Below are 26448 nucleotides of genomic sequence, written 5' to 3'. Positions count from 1 at the left end.
TACAAGTATAACGTATTATTTTGATCTCGAATTTTGGTCACTATTATCTCATAAATTTTTGATTAATTCCAGAAAACACCGCAAAAAACGAAAAAAACCAATCCACTAATTATACACATGCATTATAACAATGCGTGCATGTGTAGAAAATAATCCTACCTTTTGTCTGTTCTGGCGTATTTTGTTATTCAAATTTTTACAAGTTTGAAAATTACTGTGAAAAATAGATCATCAAATCATAAAAGACATTATAACTCTTATTTTTTGTAAAATTAAAAACAAAAGGAAAGAAAAAACAAAACACCAAAAGACATATATTGGCGATATCTTTCTTTGAAAAATATTTTCTTTTTTTTAATTTTTTTTTATTTTGCTCTTCTGTTAATTGTGACCATTATATTACCAAATCCATTTTACATAGATGTACTTAGTGAGCTTTTTGATAATATATGAATACCATTGTTATCGAGAAATACCACGTTGTGGCGACTCATTGGCTATAAACATAAAAATTTCATTATGATAAAACATTGCCTACCCAATTGCAAGTGAAATCACAATCATTGGCTAATGTACGCTAGTGATGTAAAAAGGCCGCTGATTGGCTAAATACATGTATCTAATGATTTCTCCCACTCCTCAAACTTCTCCATTCGTATCTACTCAATGTCATTCGCGTTCACAAATTTGTCACTGCGCTGTTATCATATATACTTTATGTCCTCTTTCACTGTTTAAATATGCACGATAACTTTAACACCTTTATTTAGTCTACAAAAAATCCTTTGATGAAGAAAGTTATTGTTGCCAATTGTGAATAAAAAGAAACCTTAACTTATGGAATAAACATCCCCTTAAAATTCCTTTAGGATAACATTTTTTCTCTCCTTTGCTCAGAGTAAGCCCTTACAAGTGAGGAAGGTTCTGCCCCCGACATGAAATAAAGCTTTTCATTAAGGAAGCTATGTCCTGGCCCATGCATTACCCTGTTTGTTTGTATCTGAGTTAATTGTATTTTCAGACTCCGCTTTACGGATCAGCGCTAGTTCAATATCTGTCTTGGATCGATTCTCCCCCATCGCAACCATCAGCGCCCGTAGAGTCAGCATTACTACACGACTGAGTGGAGTTCGTCTGAGGACAAGAACCCCTCTCCCCCCAACTCACTCTTCATCGCCGCCTCTGTGGTCAGTGACAAGGAAATCGTTCTTCTCTCGACCTTTCTCGACGCCATTGGTATGAAATCGAAGGTAAGTTTGTCCGGTTCCTATAATGTCCTCGTTCTGTTTTAGGGTTTGTGATATTTTTGTCTTTTTGCATGATATTGCAAGTCATTGTTGTAGAAACTATGTTGCTTCAATTCTATACTTAAATAAAATCTCAGTTTGATGGGAAAAAAAACTTGATTTGTACATAAGCTGGTTAAGGAAACCATTTTAAAAGTTGTATGTAGTATTTTCAATCAATGGTTGTACACGCCTTATCTCATTACTTGGCTGGGGCTTGTTTGAAAATTAATATATTTTTAATGGAAAAGATTTGAAGCATGGTTTATTGAAAGATATTTTTGCTTGTATCTGAATGGTATATCGAATGAAATAGTCAGCAAATTATGAGAAATCGCATTAATAATTCGATAAACATCTTCACCTGGATGAGTTTAAAAAGCAGAACCATTTAGATCTATCGTAAAAACTCCCTCCTGTTACGCATGACATGTCGCTTGTATAATCTTGGTCTGCAAGACGACAACTTATATTTGTGCATGTATATCTACATATCGATTTGCCCAATTGTAGAATAAAAGTGATCCAAGTGCATGATATTGATGAAGTTTGCAGCGCATTCGGGCGTAGTAAAACGCCGAACATTACACAATCATCTCGTTTCGTAGTAGAAACGAATATAAACGTGTAGTTTATAGGTTAATGAAGAATTTATTTATTCTGACTTATGTAACGTGCGCTGTATGCTTCAAAGGCCGTTACTGGGATCAGCGCAGAGTTTAGATACATTCAGCGTAAATCGCCCCCGGTCCTAATGATGGTGTTATAGTAATTGCCTCTAATGAATCGTCAAGTTTAGATATTAATTGAGAGAAAAAAGGGAACCAGATAAGAGGTTGGGTTAAAATCCATACTGATGCATCACCCATAGGCGCCGGGGGTAATGAGCGAGTTTTTATCCTATGGAGCTATATAGTAACAGATGGAGAACCAATGCATATTACAGATTGCTGGCTATATGCAACATTAATTTTTCTTTTTCGGGGTTTGGGGTGTTAATACGTGTGTTTCTTTAAATCCCTTTGAAGGTCTTAGTTTCTCAGTCAATTTGTCTGATTTAGTTTGTCCTTTAAATGTTAAGGAAAGCATTTTGTTCTATTCTGTGCAATAACTTAGAATGAATAAAAAATAATATCTCTAAATGCTCAAGTTGAAGAAGGTATGTTCATAAATCATTTGTTGATTTGAATATAACACCAGCTTTTAAAAAAATATTATTTAAGATGCTGCAAAATGATTTTTTTTACCCCGTTATTGTTGATTTCTAAACTGTCTGGATCAACATGAGATCTCGTTATCTTATGAAATAGACGCCCGCCCCGACACATTATTAATTGATTTTTAAACGGGCATACGAAAGTTGTTTTCCTCCTATTCAGCCATTAATTTCCCTGAGCTTTGTCAACAGGTTTAAAAATATTTGTACTATTAAAAATTAAATTAAAAAAAAAACTTCCCACATTTAAATCAAATCTTTGAAAATATTTTCGGACTAAACTGTCGGAAATAAACAGTCGTCATGAGTAAATATCTTCTCTTGTATTCAATTAAACATCGGGTATTTTTATCAGTTTCAACTTTTTAAAATATTGAATAATTTAGATATCGATGTATTTTAAAAAAATTCTTAATTTCTTAATATAATTAAAATAAATGAAATAAATTGAAATTTTAAACAAATAGATAAACAAACCATTTGCGTGTAATTTATCATATCTGGAAGTTGAACATCAAGTATTTAAAAAACCCAACCCCATAACAAACACCAAATTTTATATATAGGAGGAGGCGAATTGTTATAATTAATTTGTTTATTTATGAACAAATTAGTAACAACAGAAGAATATGAATTTTTAATAAATGTTTGCATTTTTGAAGTTTTATTTGATTCCCGCAAAGCTGAAAAAAATAATTTCCCTACCTTACAATGAAAAGATGAGATAGGACAGGATAGGGCAAGCAAGTACATTTTTAAAATGGTTACAAAAATGTAATTTATATGCAATGGCTAATTGATATTCTTGAACATATAACTATAACCGACATTGTTACGTTGATCGGTTTATGTAACGTTGAAAGTAGCAAAAAATCAAAATTCTCAAATGCAGTTTGAAAAGGGATCAATAGTTTGTAATGCATGTGTGTCTAATTTGCACATGATTTTAATACCTGCGTTTATGGTATTCATGTTTTAACACTATTGTTTAGAAAATATTAAACCATGTTGCAATTAAACTACATGTATTTTTTAAATGATGAATTGGCATTGGTTGTAAATGCATCTTCATGTTTCGTTAACGTTTATTCATTAACTTTGGCAACATATCTGGATTTTAAATAATTCTAAAAGCTTTTCCATGTCTGTTGAGTATAAAGAACATAAATAAAACACATCTATATGTATCTTGTTTCTTATTTTGTTTGAATACATGTAAGTTTTTCATTCAACACAGACCAGTTATTTATAGATTGACCCCGTCCCCCTGGGAACAGCTTGTATCTAAGCACGAGCCTGGAAATATGATGAGACAGCATGCCTGTTACATCGCAACAATGGCCATACACGAAATTATTCTTTGCCGAAGTGAACGTTCTCAGAAACCAAGGACAGAAATAATTAGAAACGTTGGGCCGAGAGAAAAAACGAGGCTAAAGCCACGTCTTTTCTGTGTTTGGAACAGATGAACAAATGCAGTGAGCCGTGCTTGATCGAACTAATCTTCCTCGGACAAATGCTTAATAGAATCAGTTGGGTCCTCCCGGGGCCTAAGACTGCAGTTATATCGATGGTGGCCATTATTATGTTAATCAGTACTTATATGAATGCATGTCTAACAAAAAGCACACACGTGTATGAGACGTTCTTCTTAAGGTACAAAACCTTTGTGTTGGAGGTTGCGTTGAGATAAAGAAGAATTCTAATATTCCTATTTTCAAACCCCCAAAACATCATATTAAGGTACATGTATTTTTGATCATTTAAGAATATTATTTTAATTCACACATTTCATGAAGGTTCATATAAATACCTCTTCCTGGATCAGCAGATAAACCTATAACGAAATAAAAGATTACTTTCAACTTTTATCATTCATCTTTTAAACAAACACCGTTATCATTGAAAATAGTTTTACCCTCTTGAGATGTTCATTTGCTTTTAAGCAATTAGCAATTATGGTGAATAGCAAGAAAACGATAGATTATATTCAGCATGTTGTTCGTTAATACAGAGATGTATTTATTTGTAGATGTGCTAGATTGATTTCTGGATGAACTGGGGAGGTTTATATCTTAATCAATACGAGGGATTGACCCCTCTGTCTAACAAGACTCTAAGGTCCCTACAGGTAGCCTAAGTTCACAAAAGGACAACGATTTCAGAGAATATTGTAACAGTCGAAGCAAGAAAGTGTGCTGGATTAAAGAAAATGAATTCTTGCTCCTGCTGAAAAGACGTAATCGATCTGGACCGTATTCATATGGTAAGAGGCAGCAGAGAGGGGAGAAAGAAAAAAAGGAGGGCCGTGGAAAATAAATCTTATTATTGATATACAAAATTCCAGTTGCGACATGTGTTGGTATAGAGTCAGTGAGACGGGGAGGGAGGGCTTAGGCCATTGGCTGGACCATAGGTTAAGTGGAGGACTTCGGAGGAGGCTGCTAGATCCCGGCGACGAGAACCCGGCACCGCGCACCTGTTTTGAGCCAAGTGCAAGCTATCCGATGGAAAGAAGGACCCATCAAGATTATAGTATTGGCATCGCTAGTGCACCGGGCTTGCTTCACTTTGTTGGAAAGATTCTGTAACTAGACTCGAACTTATCCCAAAACAGGTGCTTGAAAGATATCTTAGACGGTAAGCTAGGTTCTAATCGGACTGATTGCAAACAGATTAAAACACACTCCTGAAGGAGTATTGTTTTAACTCTTTCTACTTGTTTTCCATTTGATAGAATAAAGACCTATTCTATAGCAACTGAGAAGTTTAAAAGTTAACAAGGTGCAATTAAAAAAGTCGTGTTTTATAGAACTCGTGTTTTATTTCCTCAGAGGTGTTGATATTTTACTTCAAGCTGTACATTTTATGAATATTTTATCCAGGTGTCAGAGATCAAACCCTGAACGTGCTTCAATAGAGACTGCTGGGATTTTCTTTCATTTATTATGGCACACGTCTCTCCCACAATAAAAGATGTCGCGGGCCACAAGCTGTTACAAGGAGCAATTGACAAATTGACTTTCGCTAAAAAAAATTATTCATCATGAAAAATTCTCGCCTTTTGATGTTTTGTGGTTAAAATGTTATGTTTTATAAACCAATATTATGGATGAAAATATATAAATTGTTAAAAAATGCGTGAGATAAATTGTTTTATTTTAGAATGAAGGCGATCCGCAATGTCAGGCAACAAGAGATGAAGGGATCAGAGACACATCAACGAGAATAGTAATATATGTCTCCTCACCTTTTGATTGTTGCTCAGAAAGCCATCTCTAAAAAGCGTGGCTATCGAGCAACAATCAAAGATTGAAGGAGACTTGTTAACAGCAAAATCATCAACCAAAAGCTACAGCCAATCAGCGACGCGCTCTCAAAAGTGTTTCGTGGTAAGTGTAATATGCAGTAAGTTTTTTTGTTATACTTTCATGTTAAATACTGAAATCTGATTGGTTAATACGCAGTTTATAATATTTACTATTACCCTCAGCGTTAGCAACGCACTTGGCAACGGGTAACATTAAAAAATGTTACATGCGCGAAAATTATGCGCGTACGGTTCGCTGTAGAATTCACGTTATTCCTATATAAAAGCAGTAAAATTTTCTTAAAAATTTTAAAAAAGACATTCAGTATAACAAAATAAATAGTGCCTGTTTGGGAGGATAACAGTTGAAATTGACACCCCTCGAAAACCATTGTCAACCTCCGCTTCGCGTCGGTTGACAATGGTTTTCTCGGGGTGTCAATTTCAACTGTTACCCTCCCAAACAGGCACTATTTATATAAGAGCGAAGTAGGGAGTACCATTATATTTTTGACACGAAAAGAAATAAAGTATTTTTTAAACTATAGTTTTTAAAGTTACATCAACCATTTTGCTAAATTTAATTGGTCATTTCTTGATATTCAGTGGAGCATAGTCAGTTACACTAAGATTTATAACATATTTCTTCCTTCTTTAAGAAATCCTTTTTAAAGTGACAATAGAAGTCCCTTTTATTCAAGGAATTAATTCCAGATTTCCATTTCCAAACGAGATTACCATGTTTTGCCGGATGGCATCGCATGGTCGTTATGGGAACGCGGTTGATTAAGTGCGAGAAATTTTCACACTTGCTGGTTTTATAGAAAGCCATATTAGATTGGTGCTTTCCTATCGAAAAAAAGAGTTCATTTGAAAGACTGGGCAATGTCATGTGGAGATTTTCATTAGCGTTTGGAAATTCGACAGGACATTAACTGCTATAGAGTATTAAGGATAGCGTACGTCGCTTTTTGTGAAATTAGTTAATGTTTTGGCCGTTCACATCATAGGAAATTATGTACGGATTGTTGCAATATGTGAAAAGAAAATGGAGTGGGGTTTTTACAATTAATTCGTAGAATTAGAAATTAATTACTAGGGTAATAAAACTCAGTTATTGGCCTACACAGAAATGTTTACACTCTGACGGTAGCGAATATTGAAATATAACTGCCATTTTTTATTTACCCCTTGAAATGTTTGGTTTATAAATGTAATAAATATTTATATTAATATTTGTATATCTATTATTTAGTGATATCGTAAAAATGAATTATGAAAGGACTTGCATAACGTTGAATGATTATTATTTTGTCAAACATTTTACAAAATAACCCCACCTCCGTTAAGTATTACGATGGTGGGGGTGTCTTCTGTCTTGTCACTGGTTGGTGACCACGAAGGAAAACCTTGCCATGACGAGGAGGACACATACATTTAAAGGCTTTCACGTTCTGCTTGCACAATATTTGATACCATCAGTGGGAACATCGCCTTTGACTTCGTTCAATTAGGCGCGCGTTGCTTATATGGTTTCCCGTAGAACGTCTATCTGCATTGGTCGTTACCATTCAGAGAAACGAGGGCGATCTTTAAATAGGATTCTGTATATATGTAGCTCTGCACAGTTTCGGGTTATTTGAATAATTCTCAGACATTTTTTCCGTACTCTTTTTCTGTTTTTTTTTACAAAACATTTTCGGCTTTGCAATTTAATAACGTGCATAGCTTACGATTTCCAAAATACAATGGTTGGAGTGAATTTGTACACAATTTATATATAACATTTTTTGTAATGTTTGTCTGAACAATTTTACAATTTTCACATCTTCTTTGACTTTTTTAAAGATTTTAAAAATTTGAAAGAGAATTTCAAAGTACTCTTTACCCGTTTTAGTTTACTAGTATCAATGGTAACCTATTTAACAGTGGTATTGATCTAAATAACATGGGTTCAGTATTTCACAACCCGTGTTTTCTCTAAATTAATGATCAAGTTCTATGTAAGAAACAGTCAAATATTTTTTTATTTGCTTTAAATTTTCTAGCTTGCATGTTAATTTAATAAGGAAAACTTATTTCTGCAAAAAAAAAAACAAACAAACAACAAAAACAACAACAACAACCCCCCCCCAAAAAAAAACAACAAAACAAAACAAAAAACCCCCAAAAAACCAAAAAAAAACAAAACAAAACAAAAAACAACAAAAAACAAAAACAAAACAAAACAATACAAAACAAAAACAAGAATATACAATATGTTATTGCTATAAGAAATGAATTGAAATTTAAAAAGAAATGTATTTAATTTTGGAATGGGGTTATTTACGTGACATCTTAGAATCGTCATTTCTATTATATATATTTTCATTTTTTCTCTCCTCAGGCTTATTACAGGCTCTATCCAGATGTAAATCTAGAGAAGTAAATGTAAATTAACATCTTATCTAGATGTTAACAAGTAGTAAAGAGTTCTCTGAACCATCTAAACCGATAAGTCGCTACCTAAATTGAAGCTGTTTTCGTAGTCATATTTGTTTGTAGGACCCTTTGATGTACGCTGGGTGGAGATCAGGATGGCTCTATTGTTTTGTTCTTCATTAGGAATGTATGATTTCTCTGGCGTCTGAGCTGTCGAATCACAGAGGCGTTATATGCCCCATTGTTATCGATCTTTGCTTCGAAATTAGAAAAATAATCAGCAATTGTTCAATAGTCCTTTACTTGCGAAAGTTTTTAATTTGAAGCATGGAAAAATAAATTGAAAAGAGAATATATATTGAATGTATAGTCTATAGATCAATACTCGTGGACTCAGTAACTCCGGCATCCCTTTGCATTTCAAGCCTCTGATTATCCGGGTCTCCAATCACAAAAATTAACATTCTAAAGCAAATTAAATGAATATACCAGTCAACTGGAATTTCATGAGACTTGTTCTAAAGAGAATAAGTTCTTTGAATTTTTTTGCTGATGGAAGCAGAATTTGGAAATAATTATCCTGCTTCACGATAAAGCTTTAATCCGTTCTTTATTTTTCTTCAAAGGGATCGAAGGGATCAATACCACAGAAGTATCTGGAGATGTGGAGTATTGAAAAAAAAATCTTTTGTAATTATAAATTAAATATTCAAGATATGCATATTTGAACAGGATACTCGATACTAGTATTATTAAAAACACAGAATATTTTTGTTTCGGGTATATGTTTTGCAAGAACACATTCAATTTTGGAGTAAAATTAATTAAAAAAAGAGAGAGTGTGCGATATGTATTCTTGTTAAGGGTATTCAAGATCGTGGTCGAATTGTCAAAGAATAAATGTGGCTGAAAAAAAACCATATCAAGGGTACATGTACATATATCATTTATCGTTATCATCTGCGTGATGGATATGTTTACTTCTGAAAATTTTTAAACTCTTTCCAATCAGTCTAGGTGTCGACACAATGGAAGTTCATAACCATTTATAATACAGACGAGGGTTTTTTTTCTGCAAACTATATTCCATATCTGCATGTTGTTATCGCACTGTATATGGTTTCAAAGACTACATGCTTTACCCATGCACAGTGCTTCAGTGGATAATATTTATTTTATCTCACTCCTAACGTCTTTTGCACACAGAATCTCTTCCGTTCGTTTGCTGGCAGGCAATTATTTGAAGTTCTCAAATATATCTCACACAGTGTGTTATTTAAAACAGTACCTGTTTGGTCACAAATGTTAATCTAGATCTTTTTGTTTTAGCCCAAATAAGCAGAAGAAAAAACCGCACACCTGATTTACATGAATACACATTTCCTAGCACTGTATGAATCAGCATCACTTTTATCTTTGTTGAGGGTTCAATTCACTGTTGCAAAGATTTCCATAAACCTTGACAATAGAGAATTATTTCGAAATTGGAAAAAAAACTTTAGATTTTTTAGAAGACATTCCAACTTTCTGTACAACGTACGTAAAAAGTTTGCCCTTTATAAACAGTATCCAAGAGACACTTAAAGATACCAACGTGGGTGAAATTATGTCATACTGTATTTACTATATGTATATTGCTAGTATTCAACACGTAATTTTTAAAATCGTATGCCTACGATATTCGACAAATAAAAAACTAAAAATTATATGCAAAAATTTTTAAAACCTTAACGGGTTTCAAACTTATAACTCACATGTGACCCCTTGGACTATAGGATGAGACATCTAGATTGTAAAGTAAACACACACAGTTAATTCTTATTGTTTACATGTATATTGAAAGGTAAACCACACAGTTGTTTTTTATTAAAAGGAAGAAATTCACAATACCGGTATGGAAGTGGCCTTTACCGCCTCAATAGCTGTATAACGATATTTATGAATAGTAAGATAGTTTTTTATGCTGACTGCATGCAACTGTTGCATTTCACAATGCATACGTTATACGCCACAGTGAGAACGACTTGTGTTCAAAGAGATATATTGAAATATATGATATGCATGTTGTATATTAAAAACAAATAAAATCTTTTAAAAATATTTTACAACTTTATTAAAGATAGCATTACATCCGTTTTGGCACATTTCATTATCACATCGTAAAATTACGATATCTACATTTCTGTAGAAAAACATAACTTTGCTTAAAATATTTTTTCGGACAAAGAATATGAGTACTAAATATGAACAAAAAAGAAAAGAAAACAAACATAATTACAAGGTTAATTTACTAAATGATCAGTATTCTCTCTCTCTCTCTCTCTCTCTCTCTCTCTCTCGATCTCCCCCCCCCCCCTCTCTCTTCCTCCCTCCTCTCTCTCTCCGATTTAATTTTTGTCATTTTTCCACAATGACCCTGTTTTCACTTTGTAATATAATTCAAAATAGATAACTCCACAAGGTTCCCTGCACAATTTATGAAGTTACATGCTGATCGAGTGATCAAGTTCTAATGGTAGAGGGAAAATTGAATGAGAAGTGACGTATATGCAGATGTGGTAGATTATGAGTGACGTCAAATGCAGATGAGTTAAGACTTTGATTGAGGCATTCATATGCAGATGAGTTAGACTTTGATTGAAACATTCCTATGTAGATGAGTTAGACTTTCATTAATTCATATACAAATGAGTTAGACTTTGATCGAGTGACGTCATAAGCATATGAGTTAGACTTTGATTGAGATATTCATATATGCAGATGCGTTAGACTTTGAGTGAGTGACGTAACTGTCGTCTGGTCTGCAGGAACTGGAGCGTGTTGGACATGGTGTCCGTTCGGTAGGCGTCCCAATCAATGGTCTGCTGTAGACGGGTCTGTAAGTCGTCATCAGTGGGGTAGGGACAAAGCTAGAACGGAAGTAAGCCTCGATATCAAGTCGTGAAACACGTACACAGACGATAGATATGCGATAAATGAAGGATCAATTATAAACTGTTTAAAAGAGTTGGAAAGTCGTTGCCATTTTGGATTACATTAATTCCCCCGGGACGAAGAACTCTGTATTAGGATAATTTAATCTTTTTCAATTATTCTTGATGAAATCAATAACAAAATTAAAGACAAAAATATTTAAATATTTAAAATTTTGCGGTAGATTTGACGGTAGATAATTTATTGAGCATCCAGCTTCCTCAAGTCTGTGAACAAAGACTTTACAAATCTAGCAATGTAAACATTCCCCATTTAAAATACTATTTTTTTTTTTTACATTTTACGACAAAGTGACACACCTCTTGCCTCATTTTGGAGATAAGTTTTTCCGGTGCATGCTTCAGATAAAACTGTTGGTCTATAAGTATGACGTCAGCTCCATTACTAACGATACTAAAGTTGGTCTTCTGCTCCAGTATAAGGTCCGATAACCCCTACAACCAAAGTAACACTAAATGTACTGCCTGGAGTTTGAATGTCAAGTTTGAAGGCTCCATTTATTTCTAAGCATACAATAGAAACTTACAAAAACCTGTCCTTTGATTAATGTTTGAACTCTAACGAATTCAGGGTCCAAGTCGGCCAATGTATATTCATCAGGATCCTAAAGAAATCAACAAAATAATGATAATTATGAAAATTTAACTTTTCACACCATTTTTATCTGTAAGTAAGAATTAAAAGATTTTTTTTACTTGAAATAATTTCTAATTAAACTATGTAAAACATGTAAATATATTCCAAATTTTCGATGGGGTTAGGAACCACATTTCAGTTTAAAGTAAGAAATCACATTTCTATTTGAACGTTTTATATATATAATATAAATTGTAAGCTTGTAATATTCCCCAACCTTGGCAATGTTATCGAGATCATCCTGGACAGTCCGAGTTTTCTCCTCGAACCCCATCATCTCCCGCTCTCTCTCCATGATACTTTCCCGGCGGTTTCCTATCAATGATTAAGAAAATAGATATAAAAGTAAATCAGATTTATATGGAAAAATATGCTGATAAATATCAAACCATGAAGAAATGTGATCAGTCTTTTAAAATTCGTTCCAAACGATGTGTACATATTTTTAACAAAACAAATCGATCAATGTCAATGAATAAAAACATAGAGTGATGACCCACTTTATATGCATAAGAAATATAATTTAATATCCTAACAGTAAAGGACATTATAGGTAAATGAAACAAGTTTGTAAAGTAGTGACTAGTCCCGTATAGCAGTTAAATAACGCACTTTGTTAACTTTGCGACAGGATTGGCTCAATACACCAATACGTAATTAAAATGTGGAAATAGGTTGAAGGTGCGATACCACAAAAACTTATGTTTGTTTTCCTTCATGTTTTTTTTATATTAAAACCGACAATAGTTAGAAAATGTTCTTTTGCAAAATTCTATTATGATATCTAAAAATAAATTAAAACGTAAAACATGAATTCTAAAAACAGAATTTTAAGACTCAACTAATGAGCATCTTATTAGCTCATCTTCTTTGAGTTTTGGCCATATACATTTCTAAGAACAATATTTCAAGAAATCGTGATCCAAATATGCGAGAAGAACAGATTCTATGATGGGGAACTAACCATTTTTCTCATGTGCTTTCTTTTTTGGCAGAGGCGCGAGAATGTCAAATGACGTCTCCTCTCTTTCCAAGGGAAACACAGGATGACTTTCTGTGCTATCCAGATTTGAGAACAAAGGGTTATCTCCCGTGTCTACTTCCCCCTCGGTATCCTCGGAGAGTCGGGGTAAAAGTTTCTTCTGTATATTTTGAAATGAATTTGTCTTGGCGTTATTTTCCTTAATGTCTGGTAATCTATCCGCCAGGGGCGTGACCGTCTCTGACGTCACAGTTTCCGGTTCCTCCCCCGGATGTATAAATATCCTGTATTTGCCGGGATAATCCTCAAACTGATTGTCCTCGTCGTCTACCGTGTTTCCTTTAAGGGGGATCTTGAGTTCCGTCAGGATGTGACGTCGTAGCACGAGGCGTTTGTTGTAGTTGTCGCGTTTCTCTTTTTCTGGAACAAACTTAATTTCTTCTGCAAAGTAAAAATTACAAGTTGTTCAATAAACGTGAATTCGGTATATATACTTTGTGAATAATAATGAATGAAGCTGGTGTAGCAACATGAACTTACCACAAGTATTATTGGCCTCTCCCGACATTAATCAGAAATATTCGAACCAAATGTTTAATTTATTTAACTCTGACTGAGCATCATCCTTATTTTAAATTGCAAACTATAACTATATAAAGTTTAAAGATTTTGTTTTCATGCAGTAAAATATTCTTTACAGGGAGAAGACAAACACCCATAAATTTTAAGTTTAAATTGATTCGACTGTAATTAGGAATTTTATCTCTTACTTTTTCGTTTCCATTCAAAAGGTAGCACTCTTTTCAACTTCTTCAATATACTGATGCTTCCCTAGTAAAAAAAAAACCGAGCACAGTAATTTAAGACTTAAATACTAAAAAGAATATTATGATCTAGTAGGTGATAAATTGATTATCGACAAGAAATTTACAAATGATTTGATTAATTTTAGGAATAATTACTCAATGACGAGTAGTATCTAATTGCATTGTATATTTTGTTTGTAAGATAAGTAATCGCGCATGTTTTCAAGACAAAAAAGAAAACTGAATCCCAGCTTTTGTTACTGTTAATTTTGGAAGGTTTTGATGATGATTTTTTTGTGTGTGTAAGGGGGGGGGGGGGGTCTTCACTCACCGATTTGACAATCACAAGCCACGGGGACAGACTGGTCTCCTTGACTATTGTGGCCCCGCTCCTAAAAGACATGAATATAAAGGTTACATTATTGAATTTATTCGATCATTCTATTATTTATTTAGGTATTTTGATGACATTTCGCTAGAGTTATTTCTCTTTTCAGGATTATGTAGTAGCTAATAATATTAAGTTAGTGTAGTATTTAGATGTGAGACAAAAAACATTCAACAACAAAAAATACTAAAAATCACGTTTCAATTTACACCTTACAGTCCTATTTGTCTGAAACGAGATACGGTATGCTGTTTTGCGATATCAATAAGGGACTTTTAATGCGATAAAATATCTATAACTTTTGCTTAAAATGTTAATATTAATTGCATGATAATAGCCTAAAACATAAGTATTCCGTTAACTTTGAAAAGAGTTTTGTTAAAGTTTCAGACATTAAAATATCTAATGACAAAATATGAAAATTATGCAAGCATGGAAGAAAAGTCTTACTTAAAAAAGAGGAAGTGGGTTTTGTCCCCTGCACCCTCCAACAGTTGTATTGGCCAGTTTCGTAGAAATGGCAGACTCCTGTTCAACAGTAAATGAATGTACATCTTTATCAAATTAATAGTAACAAAACAATGACAGATAAAATTGTTTTAAAATTGTAAATTGCATGAGATGCATTTGTAACAATGAAATTGTATAGTATGTTCGACCTACTTAATTTCAACACAACTTGAAAATCAAAATGACAATCTATAATTGGAGTCAATTTTGTAAAGTACTAGTATAGCAAAGTTGTTTTATTATTATGTAGATTTGACAAGTTATATCCTTAATAAAATCAATTTGTTTCATCGAATTGCACTGGATATGTGACATTAGAAGTAACATTAAATGTAATTTTTTCTGTTATTTATGAAGCTTGAATTGATAAATCTTTGTTAAAAATGATTTGTATTTCATGTCTATGGTCAGTGTTTTTGGATGACATTTGCTTGAAAATATGCAAATTCTCGCAAAAAATTGGGAAAATATTTTCTTTACGATGTTACATTTCAAATTAAAGGTATGTAGATCACATTGCTTATCATTCATTTCTTTAAGTAAACCTACAAGATTTAACAAAATATAGGTCAAAATATATGTAACAAATTTGGTGAAAATTAAATCTCTGATACAATAAGTACATGTGTCTTTACCTGGACAGCTTTTACTCTACTTAAGTAAGCAACATCTAAATTTATTTTCAGAAACGATTTGACGAATAAATGTTAACGATTACGTCCACTTTTAAATCTTACGTTAATGTATTTTCACGAACACAATACACACGGCAATTTGAAACCCCGCAAAATAAAAACTCAGCGTAACTGAACAAACACTACCAAATCAGAGTTTGTTTTGATACCCTACATATTTAAGAGAAGATCTTTTAAATGTGTATTCTCTGAATTAAAACATCTACAGATCTTCTATTATAAGAGTCTCCTTCAGAGGCCGCCTAATGCGGTCAAATCTAATCCCCAATGCCAATACGAGACCTGAGGAATTTCTCCTGATCCGGGTCATTAATGCTCCGAACACCTCCCGCCATGAAAATTCGTTGGTAGTCTCGTCTGCCGATACTCATAAGCTCGCACGGCTCTTTGGTTATGATAGTCCCCTGTCGTCTAATGTTTAGAGTCAACGCTATCTCCTAAAAATACAGAAGAATGAGATTATATGTATCCCTTGGGTATCACCAACCTAATAAATTGTTGATCTTACACTGTGATGACGTCATAAGTAATGATGTCAACACGTTTTGTTTCTCAATGGTTGTTAAAAAAAAATAAAGCGTGGTTGTGCCAAATCTTATTCTGTAAAATGAAACCAAATCTACCCTTTCATCATTGATACTCGCAGCCATTTTGGTTCCCTGACCTTGGAAGTATCTAAATTCTAAAGTATAAAACTAAGTTCCTTTTTTCAAAATAGTAGTATGTATTTTGTAGACATTATACTTTCTTAGATTATCAGTCATGTCTTGATATATGTTAATATACATAAATCAGAACAAAATAACGGAAGTTAAATGCATAAAGTTGATTTTATGACATAGATGTCATTAGATGTACACCACAAGACCGATTACATATTTCCTGTAAATGTGTATTTACATGTTAATTGTCAAAACTAATAGGGAATACCAAGAATATTAGAAATTGATAACTATTCTCATATCATATACAGAGACCTGAAAATTTAAAGTGAACTTCAAACCATCTTTTAGAAAAAAGAAAATATACAAGGTATGTGTCAATAGAGGACACTGACTGAAGAACGGAACTTCACGCCAGGGCTATATTTGGACGGAACTGAGAGACGTGAATGCACACTCTGTCCGCTAATACTGATCAAGTATCATTGAGAATCTCGAGGAGGGCGGAGAATTTGCTAAACAATCCTTCTCTATAAGCCCCATTGAATAAACTTGTAAGCTTGTAATTCTGTGTTAAGGGTTAATATGACTGAAGTGTTCTCAGTTGCAAAAACAGCATAAAACAACATTATTTAATCGGACATGTAATTCTTGTAAACGATTATACTTTTGTATATCAATGTCCTTGAGTGAGTCCGTAGAATAAGTTTTATATACAAGTAAATGGCGAAAAAATAAAATTGCAGGAATTGAGAAATAAATCAAACAACGTATTATTTGCGTTTGAATGCCAACTTAACTAGATTTAATAATTGAGTTCATTACTGCTTGGTAAACGTTTTTCAAATATTTAAATCCAAATTGCAACTTATGTTAATGGAAAAACTCAATTATAAGATCTACATATATGTCAACATTTTGCATACAGTTCCAGTAAAAGCGAACGATCGATATCGTTCTCAATAGTGTGCAGAACCTTAATCCCCAAATGATAACATTTAAACAATACACACGTTTTAAAACTTTTTAGGTTATAGAGTTTAACATAACAATATGAAATGGAGGCCAAAGCACGGATTCCTTGTTCTGCAATATATTCATAATTTTCCCTCTACAACAGCATTTATCATTATTCCTTTTGATGATATAATGGTAGACACTAGAAAACAATTACTACTTACACCAAAGTCCATTCCCTTTTCCAGGTGTTTGATTGGGCGGGCATATGAATTTGGATTATCCATAACCATTACTACAGCTAAACAATAAAAAAAACGGCAATTATATTAAAGTCCCTGATACATGTATATCGGTGCAAAACTGGTTACAAAATCTTTGTATTTTTTACGTGTGTGCACTGTCAATTCTCAAGACAATTTTATTTCAAATTTTTACAGTTTAATGATTCAGTAATATATAATAATAACTCACCTGCACCAGAAAGCATGAAATAATAGGAAGAGCCCGGATGTCCTTGTCGTACAACTATTCTTTTAGCTTCAAACCTAGAGACACAGAAAGTACAGACATAAGTAAAAAAACTCACAAGTATACCAACAGAACAGGTGCCCGTCCGATCACGTGGTACGCCACAGTGACTCTGAATGACGTCATACGTACTCACCTTTCATATTGCCCCACCGCGACAATCATTTTCTGCATTCTGTTAGGGTAGGCAGCAAAAGCCTCAATGTTACGAAGGGTCAGCAAAGCCTTGAGCGTTTGAGGAAGAAAACGTAAATAAAAATACGAAATATAACATGCATAAAATGTAACGAGCTGATTAATACTTGTGATTTAAAAAACTAAAACTAAATATTGTTAAAAATTATTTAAATTTTTTTTCGAAAAAGTCTGCCCTTCCCAAATCAAACCTATACAACCTACTATATTGTACTTCTCAACTTTTTAAAAATCTTTATTACTATTACTGTACTTGTGAACCTTGCCCGTTTTTTGTTCATTTGTATAAACTTCTGATGAACCTCTTATACTAGTGAACTGGTCTTGAGTGAATAAAGAATTGAATTGAGTTGAAAATCGTAGTCCTGGGGTTCCATTATTTATAGAATGCTTTTATCATTACCGAGTACAGCTCTTGCTCCGTGCGTTGTGAAGGCGGTTTACAAAGGATTCGTTTTGTCTCTTCTGGTACCCGGATCTTCAAAACATAATTGTACTGTTTATATGTGAACGAATGGGAAATGCCAAAAATAAACAAATTAGTTTTTACTGAACGATATATTCTAGATATTAAAGAAGTTCAGCTGTGTGCAATCAACCTCAATAGGACCATTTTAACAAGACCGTGGACTTTCGATTGGACGTAGCTATCTATCTCTTGCGTCAAACAAGTTAAAAATAACGCGGTGTCATGTGAAATATGCACCGATTGCGTAGTCTTAGCTCAAAAACCAGACAAATCTTGTTGATTTCAAAGAGTGGCCAGCAATAAAATAGACGCGCCTTTGTCACATTGCTGTTTGACACAACTACCCCAAAGTCCAACCTCTTGTTAAAATGGTTCTAATATGTTTCTAAGTAGATTCTCAATGCTAGATAGAAGTTGATATCTTAGGAGACAGACTCCGGCGAGAGGACCCACTCACGGGAGACAGACTCAGTTCCTACAGGGGCGAGACGACCCACTCACCGATTTCTTGGCCTTGTACTGTGACTTGTCAAACATGAGGTCGGGCTGGTTGTCGTAGTCGTGGAAGGTCAGACCTTTGATGTACGGGGATATGTCGTCATCGTCTTCTCGAAATCTGGAGTGATATCAACGATGTAACTAACTACATACTGTCATAGCTTGCTGTAAACCTGGCATAGCAATACATGTCGAAAGCTAATTTTGCAAAAGAGAGTGCTCGAACGGAGCATGGAGGATATCATCAAATCTTAGCTAGTGAAACCCTTAATTTTCCAATTATATCTGATGCAGCTCACTGAAAACAAACTAAGTCCTTTTTAAGAAGAGGACAAACATAGGCTATTCCTACTGTCGGATCCTATTTTATTTTGAAATATTATTTAAACTAAACTGTTTTAACAAGTTCCAGGACTCTCAAGTGTACTTTCATGATTAGAACGAATGTGTTTAAATTTTCAAAGTTACGTCATCAGAGTATTCGGCGATATGAGCCAAATATATTCTCCATATGATAGACATCGAGAAACTGATATTTAACTTTAAAGGGACCTGGACACGATTTCAGATGAAAATTTTATTTTTGATTTCTATGTATAAAATAGTTTACTTTTTTTATTTTGAATGATTCACCAAAGTTTGAATGTTAGAAGTCATGTTACAAGCGAGATACAGAGGAAAGAAGTCGTTGTAATGTAAACAAAGCTCGAGTCTTATATTTGTTTACAAATACTGTAAAGTAAAGAAAATGTCATTTCTTTATCAAAATAACTTGTGGAAACAAGATAGACTGATTCTATGTGTTCATAAATAATTTCATCACAACAAACAGCAACATTAGATTGAAACTTATACCAATACAACAAATATTTAAACATTAATAGGACTCAAGCTTTGTTTACAAAACAAAGAATTCTAACCTCTGTAATTCGCTTTTTACTCAATATTTGACCTTCAAAATTTGTCAAAGCATAGAAATATCCATATTAACAATTGTAGATTTAAAAATTGAAAAAATAAATTTTGAAAATTTTGAGCTTAAATCGTGTCCAAGTCCCTTTAATGTCTTTTGAACATTTCCAAGTAGGAAAAACTAAATTGCATCAATGCAAACAGAGCTTCACCATATCTACAATATTTTAATCACCAGTGGCCACTATGAATAAGATTTTCTACTACTCAAATGTAATAAGCCAAAAGAGACATTTTGGGATGTTAAAATTGATTCTAAATAAGTATATGCACAAAAAACTAAATCCTGAAATATGGTTTGTTTCTCTCTTGTCTTATAGGGGATAGTTTTCTCTTACCTGAGACTGTAGTTTTCTCTTACCTGAGACTGTAGTTTTCTCTTACCTGAGACTGTAGTTTTCTCTTACCTGAGACTATGTGCTTTGGCCAAACGGGAAAAAGTAATTGTTAGCCGCCCAACAAATCGAAAGAGTGAATACAGTTGTTTCTGAAAAGAACCACCAAAGGAACAATTACACACCAATATCTCACCTGAAGTTATGAAGTCGGTACCATCTGAGAGTAATGATCACGGTCCGAGCTATACTCTTGAACGAGATATCTTTACGGTGAGCGTCTCGGTAGCTGTTGCTATGGTATAGTTTAGGATACGTGTGTCGTTTCAACAGTTTCGCAGTATTAGCCTTTCTGGAGAGGAGTCGTTTGAATTGGGAAGACACTATTTTCACAGCCATTGCAGCCTGTACGCGTTTCCGGTCGGGCGAGCCGCCACGAGATTCGGCGGCTGCAGACGACTGCGAGCGAGACATTTCCCGCTCTTCTTTTACACTTTCCAAACGATGAAGAGATGTTTCGTTAGAAATCGCAGGTAACTTTGTTTTTCCAACTAGAAGCTCCCTCTTCCTCTGGTCAATTAATTCCTTTTTGTATGTGTCATATATTTTCTTCTCTCGACTTTCTTTTGAACTATCCAAACTTAAACTTCGATTAACTCCAAAATGCTTCCTATGTCGTTTATTGAGGGTTTTTGAGGAGTATTCTGAATAGAATCTTTTGTTACTCTCCATTTTGAACCGACAATCTGATTACTTTTTATAATCGATTAAACATACATTAAAACACTTGGTTTATTTAATCAGCAAAAGGAAATGTCCAATATATCTCTTTATCCTTTGACAACTTAAAACAGTTACACTCTACAACATAAGATCACTAAATCCTCTCTTAAAAGCATTTTTTGTCAGCTTATTGCGATCGTAAAAGACAGGGATATCGCAGAGAACAGGTGAAAACACAAAACCATGTCGAGCTTGTGACTGGAAAGAAACCTCTATTGGTTTTTCGGTTTTTTTTGGTAAATATAAAGATGATACTTGTGATAACCCTCTGGTTCATTCTAATGCTATAGAAATCAATGTCAGCCATTGTTCTAAACACGGGAAGCTTTTGTACTCACCTACATGGCTTTGAGAGATACACAAAAGCATTAAAGGGAAAATCGGCGGCAGACGACAACGAAATTGCTAAAATGTTTCCACTAATGAGATAATTCTGACGCATGTATTTGAAGAAAAAGGGTTTTAAATTTTCGATCTAATGAACTTGCATTGCTAGCAATGAATAGACAAATTGCGCTGGTGGATTCACGTGAAACGAAGAAGGTCAACAGATCTATATATACAAACAGTAATTACCAGATACGACCTACTGCAGTGTAAGTGACCGTACAATGTTATTTAATGTTCAGTTATAGTGCGATACATGATGAAAAAAGATATTTGCAACAGCATAATTGCGGTACATATTCTTCAGATTATTTAAGCGCTTGATGGTAAACAAATTACCCATAAGGATAACTTAAAATTTAAATACCATAACTTTGGTCGAAAACTATAATTTTGTGACGGAAAAAATCCAGATATTTTAGCTTTAAAATTGAATGATTTCTTATATCTTTATATAGAGTTCTTCTTCTCAAGAAGATAAACAAAGTCTAAAAATGGCTGCGAACATCCACTCCTCCCAAAGGCAATTGAGCTCAAATGTGGTTCTGGTAAGGTGGATGGACAAAAGTAAAGCAACAGTAATATTTATTATAAATTTTGGCATCTACTTTATTATTGTGCGTCGCTATTTTTTGAATGCCTGCTAAACTGCAAGGTATTGTTTATACATGCTTCCTTTCGTTTGACCTAGCAAACTCTTATGATCTTGTACGTGCATCAACAAAACACATGCTAGTTGTTTGTGTTGATGTCACGTGACATTGTACTGTACCAATTGACCTCTAGGATTTGTCCGTTTGTTTGGACCCGGCAGATGGACGTTCTGCAATGTCGGCGTTATCTGCCAGTGTCAACACAAAGGCATCAGATATTGCTATGTATGGACCTAAACTGGTGGTTTCTCACGACAAGTAAACACAGAATTCCGATACATGGCTATAACGGTTCAGTCATAACCGTGCTATTGTCGCCTTTGTCCCAATTAATCAGAAGGGATCCTAGGTTACTTAATGATTTTACAGAACTATATGTCACGTTCATTGTCTTCCCTATTTAAACATGAGTTAATTCCAAGCGAAGCTAAAAGCGTCACTTTTATAACGTACATGTATCATTACTCACGTGACCGTTATGCTATACACCATATGTTCTACCTGAGTGCTTTCTATACAGCATAAACAATAGGTTTGGGTATAAATTTGGAGTTATTTTAAAACTGACGTAATATGCCTCATAGAAGAATACATTCACATACAGGATACACTTAAGATGCACTTAAAGTTCCAATAAATATTAAGGACATTTAAAAATAGATGGTAAAAATTCATTAAGGAAGTCACGAAGCGCACTGGAAGGTTTCAAACTCTTCAATTAATTATATATAACTATTTAAAACATTGAACAACTCTTAAGCAAGGACAGGTCAATTTCTGAGTATACCAAGCATGCATTTGAGTTAGGTCGATCTAATTATTGGGCAAACATCAACTTGTCATTTCAATTTTGCGACATTAAATTACATACTTTTAAGGAGATATCATATTTACCACGATATATTATATCTACCCTCTTGTCATATACAAGGTACAATCGCCAGGTATCATGATCAATGTACACCTAGTCGAACCTAGGCATAGTTTTAGAATGTCTTTTAAATCCTATTCCATGACTTTACAAATAACATATTTTCTTAAAAAGACGGACCCGGCCAATGGTTGGTGAGCTCTATTTGTTCAAGATCAAGGAAGCATTAACTGGATTGGATGTGTCAGGGAAATAACAGCGGGTCGATGGAACCAAATCTCTCGGAATTTCGGACACCGGTTACATGATAATCAAGGCGCAATCTTTTTTAAATAAAACATATTATTTCATGTTGTTCTGCACTTAGCGATAAAGAATACGCATACATTTTCTAAAGTTTTTATTTTTATTTGGACTCTTTCTAAAATTTCAGTTAAAAGTACATATTACATAGTTTATATTTTTGTCATAAGACACAGAAACAACGCGTATGCCAAATAATGAATGATATATAAAATAATTTATTAATATATCAAAATAAAAATTTCAGACATTTTTTTTTCTGTTTTTCTTCATGAAAAAATTAACTCCTGATAAATCATTAAACGCGCCCTTTATAAGGACAGTTTAATTATTCAAATCGATATATGTCATGGTCTTTCTCATATTGGTATTGATTTTTGAAATTCTATTCAAACATTTAACAATTTCATTAAAAGGTCGCCTTCATTTTATTTACAGTTAATGCTCTTTACATTACGACTGCAGTGCATTGATGCATTAATTCAAATTTTGAAAACTGACAGACAACCTGTAACTTTACATTAACCTTATGACAAAAACCGCGATCTAATAACTTTTCGCTTTGTTATAGGATGTAAAAATACCTCTTTCATAATAGTGTGGATTTTCTTAATTTTGAAAATATAATTACAAAAACTTTTATAAAATTCATCGCAATGTTATCCTTTTCATTACGAGTAAAAAACATTATACTCATAACAATTCATATGAAGTATCTTATGATTTTTAAGAGAAGCAAGATATTCTTTGCAAGAATATTGTGTTACATTAAAGTTTTGAAATTCAGAGAATTTTAAAACTATCTACAACAATTTAAACTGTTACATATAGTTTTAAATTCTCTGAAAGTTAAAACTTTAATGTAACAATTGTTACATTTCCTTATTTTCCTTTCAGAAATAAATGCTACTGTAAAACAGCTTTCAGAATCTAACCTTTCGGATTTCCTGTTTCACTTTGATGGGATTAATGACCAGTCGGCGTTTCTCCTTAATGTCACCGAATGCCCTCGATATGACGGTCCCGAGGGACACCGAAGTCCGGAGTTTTGCCCATTGTTCCATCCTGTTACCTTCCGTCTGGTCCTCGCTCAGTCTGCTCCAAAATCTCTTGGAGATACTGATAGACGTGCTGAATTTCCTCAGAACTCGGCGTCTTCTAATGACGTCATCACTCTCTGGTCGAAGTACCGGTAGACGGGGAATAGTGTCCACAGGTGAGCACGACCCAATTTGTCCCTCCTCCCCTTCCCCCCCGGTCCAGTGCCGTAACTTTTGCCTGACTCTAACGTGAGGGTGACTTTTACTTCTCCTATCTTTCCTTTGATCTACAGACTTCTGTCTGTTTTGATTTTGGCTCACACTGTTCAATATATTCCCGTTTTTTGCCCCCGTGTCCTTATCACCAATAGGCTGTGCGACCACCATTATAACGAAGTCCAGACTCGCGTAAATATGTTTCACTTATGATGTTAAAGAGGCTTTATGAAGATTTTTGAACTCAATACTTTCAAAGCAAACAATGCCTGACGGCCATTTCTTTTAAAATGAATCCATTAAAATTAATTATGTTTCCTCTCCCCTCTCTGTTTGCCAATTATTGCTAGAACGCGTATCAAAATATACATATCCGGCCGAAGCCTTCCCATGTAGGTCCATGTCAATAATTACATTTCTTTAAAAATCACAGAATTATGTATCTGCACATGTAAACTAATCCCCTTTTGTTTATTCAAACACTTGGAGATTTTACTTAAATGTTACGGCTTCATTACCACGTGTTTTTACAGCGACACTTCAGAGTCTTGTGGGCGCTTTAATTTGCAATCAAAGCGGATGCTGTATAGAATGTTGAACTTTCTCCACCCTCTTTTTCACCAAGAAAAAGTTTTGATCTCAAGCCCTGTCTCAAATACTGGCCGCTCAATGTCGATGACACTATCGGTTTACAAGATGTATCGGCTTAGAAAAGATTTGACATAAACCCTTGTTCATATAAAACCACGTGATTCTTTTTCAATCTGGACTCCTTCGAGGGGAAAATGTTATTCCATTTATTGAGATGATTTGACACCCTAGTTAAAATTGCCCTACTTGGTGTGGTATTTGTAAGCAATCTTATCAGCAAAGTACATAAATACTGAGCTCAGTAAAAACAAAGTAAGAAAAGTTGACAGTGACTGATTTAAAATAAGGGTGGTCTTGGTGGCTAAAATTTAAAAAAGAATTCAAAGTACTGAAGTACTGACGGGAGTTGATTTTATTGATTAGTGTTTATTTAAAAATCAACGATACGTAATCTCGCATGGAAAGTAGTTTCCTAGCTTTTTTAATAACTGCACACATTTTTTCTAATATGAATTATCGGGTTTTTCCGACAAGAATTCCTAGCTTTAGACAAAAACCCAATTTGAATCGTGTTGTGTAGTATTTAAAGAGAAAATTAACTCCATCAAACTCTACGATGCGTTATATGTGTTACTAATCAAAATATTTGTAGATAATTGTATGCAAGCAATTCTGAACTCTGGCGTAGGAATACATACGGCCACAAAAAGTATCTAAATAGTTCGTACCATTTAAAATCTGACTCTTTTCAAAGTATTTATAGATAAGTTTCCTTTGAAAACAACGCTTCTGAATAAATTACATCGAATTTATTGATTATTTTGAGCACTAAGTCTTGTCAGCAGTGATGGTTTGTGCTAAGGTCCAAACACTGTTTCACTTCCTGTTTGCCAGAGTAACTGCATAGGAGAGTTGATTAAAATCAACTCCCAAAAATTAGGAAATATATTCAAGGAAATGAACAATAGTCTCGTGATTTGATGAATAAATTACTTGCACGTAATTGGAATATAGTAGCTAATATTAATTAAATTTCCGAAAATAACCAAGCCAGATTTTACTTCCCTCCAAACATTTTTTTTCTTTGAAATTACAAAGTTGACTTGTGAATCTTCAATGATTTCTGTACATCTTTAGTTCATTCACATTATACCTTGGAACCTTACAAACTCTAAAGTTTCCTAATAGTCGTTTTATACATGTTGAAAAAGAGTCTCCATTCTCGTCATATTAATAATAAATGATAAAGAAATCGACGCCGGATCGAGAAAATAGCTGTGATTCCAAGGATCAAACCTTAAGAATTTAAGTCTACAATAAGATAAAAAAATTAAACATAAAACGTCCTTTTTTATATACAGCAGTAGCTTCCGTTAGCTTGTCGTCTTTGATTCTACAGACTTTGGTTCTACCGATCTTAAAATATTCATTGGTTTATTACTTAACATTATCAGACTTTACATGATTCATTGGTTTATTACTTAACATTATCAGACCTTACATGATTCATTGGTTTATTACTTAACATTATCAGACTTTACATGATTCATTGGTTTATTACTTAACATTATCAGACTTTACATGATTCATTGGTTTATTACTTAACATTATCAGACTTTACATGATTCATTGGTTTATTACTTAACATTATCAGACCTTACATGATTCATTGGTTTATTACTTAACATTATCAGACTTTAAATGATTCATTGGTTTATTACTTAACATTATCAGACTTTAA

General features: G+C 33.7%; 1 protein-coding gene and 1 long non-coding RNA gene across 3 annotated transcripts; one reads left to right on the top strand and one right to left on the bottom strand.

The window, feature by feature from the left end:
- The first annotated feature begins 470 nt into the window (after positions 1 to 470).
- LOC136275123 (uncharacterized) lies at positions 471 to 5597 on the top strand. Its single transcript, XR_010713630.1, has 3 exons — positions 471 to 1250; positions 4535 to 5142; positions 5388 to 5597. It is a non-coding gene; the product is annotated as an uncharacterized lncRNA (long non-coding RNA).
- A 4985-nt stretch (positions 5598 to 10582) lies between these two features.
- LOC105344454 (uncharacterized) lies at positions 10583 to 24829 on the bottom strand. 2 transcript variants are annotated; one of them, XM_066081073.1, is made up of 16 exons: positions 23796 to 24829; positions 19936 to 20015; positions 18560 to 18674; positions 17993 to 18067; positions 17531 to 17619; positions 17338 to 17411; positions 17088 to 17164; positions 15527 to 15681; positions 14490 to 14567; positions 13983 to 14043; positions 13616 to 13676; positions 12828 to 13286; positions 12081 to 12178; positions 11754 to 11831; positions 11527 to 11661; positions 10583 to 11142 (listed from the first exon to the last, which is right to left on the bottom strand). In XM_066081073.1, the coding sequence occupies exons 1-16, from the start codon at positions 24285 to 24287 to the stop codon at positions 10999 to 11001; spliced, it is 2271 nt and encodes a 756-aa protein (XP_065937145.1). In that variant the 5' UTR covers positions 24288 to 24829; the 3' UTR covers positions 10583 to 10998. The 2 variants fall into 2 exon arrangements, with proteins under 2 accessions (XP_065937145.1, XP_011450543.3); XM_011452241.4 differs by lacking the exons at positions 19936 to 20015; positions 23796 to 24829 and adding an exon at positions 20060 to 20929.
- Positions 24830 to 26448: the final 1619 nt, after the last annotated feature.

The sequence above is a fragment of the Magallana gigas genome, chromosome 4, assembly GCF_963853765.1.
Source record: "Magallana gigas chromosome 4, xbMagGiga1.1, whole genome shotgun sequence".
NCBI classification, from domain to species: domain Eukaryota; kingdom Metazoa; phylum Mollusca; class Bivalvia; order Ostreida; family Ostreidae; genus Magallana; species Magallana gigas.
The sequence above is the reverse complement of the archived record's forward strand: the minus strand, read 5'-3'. Positions and strand labels throughout refer to the sequence as shown.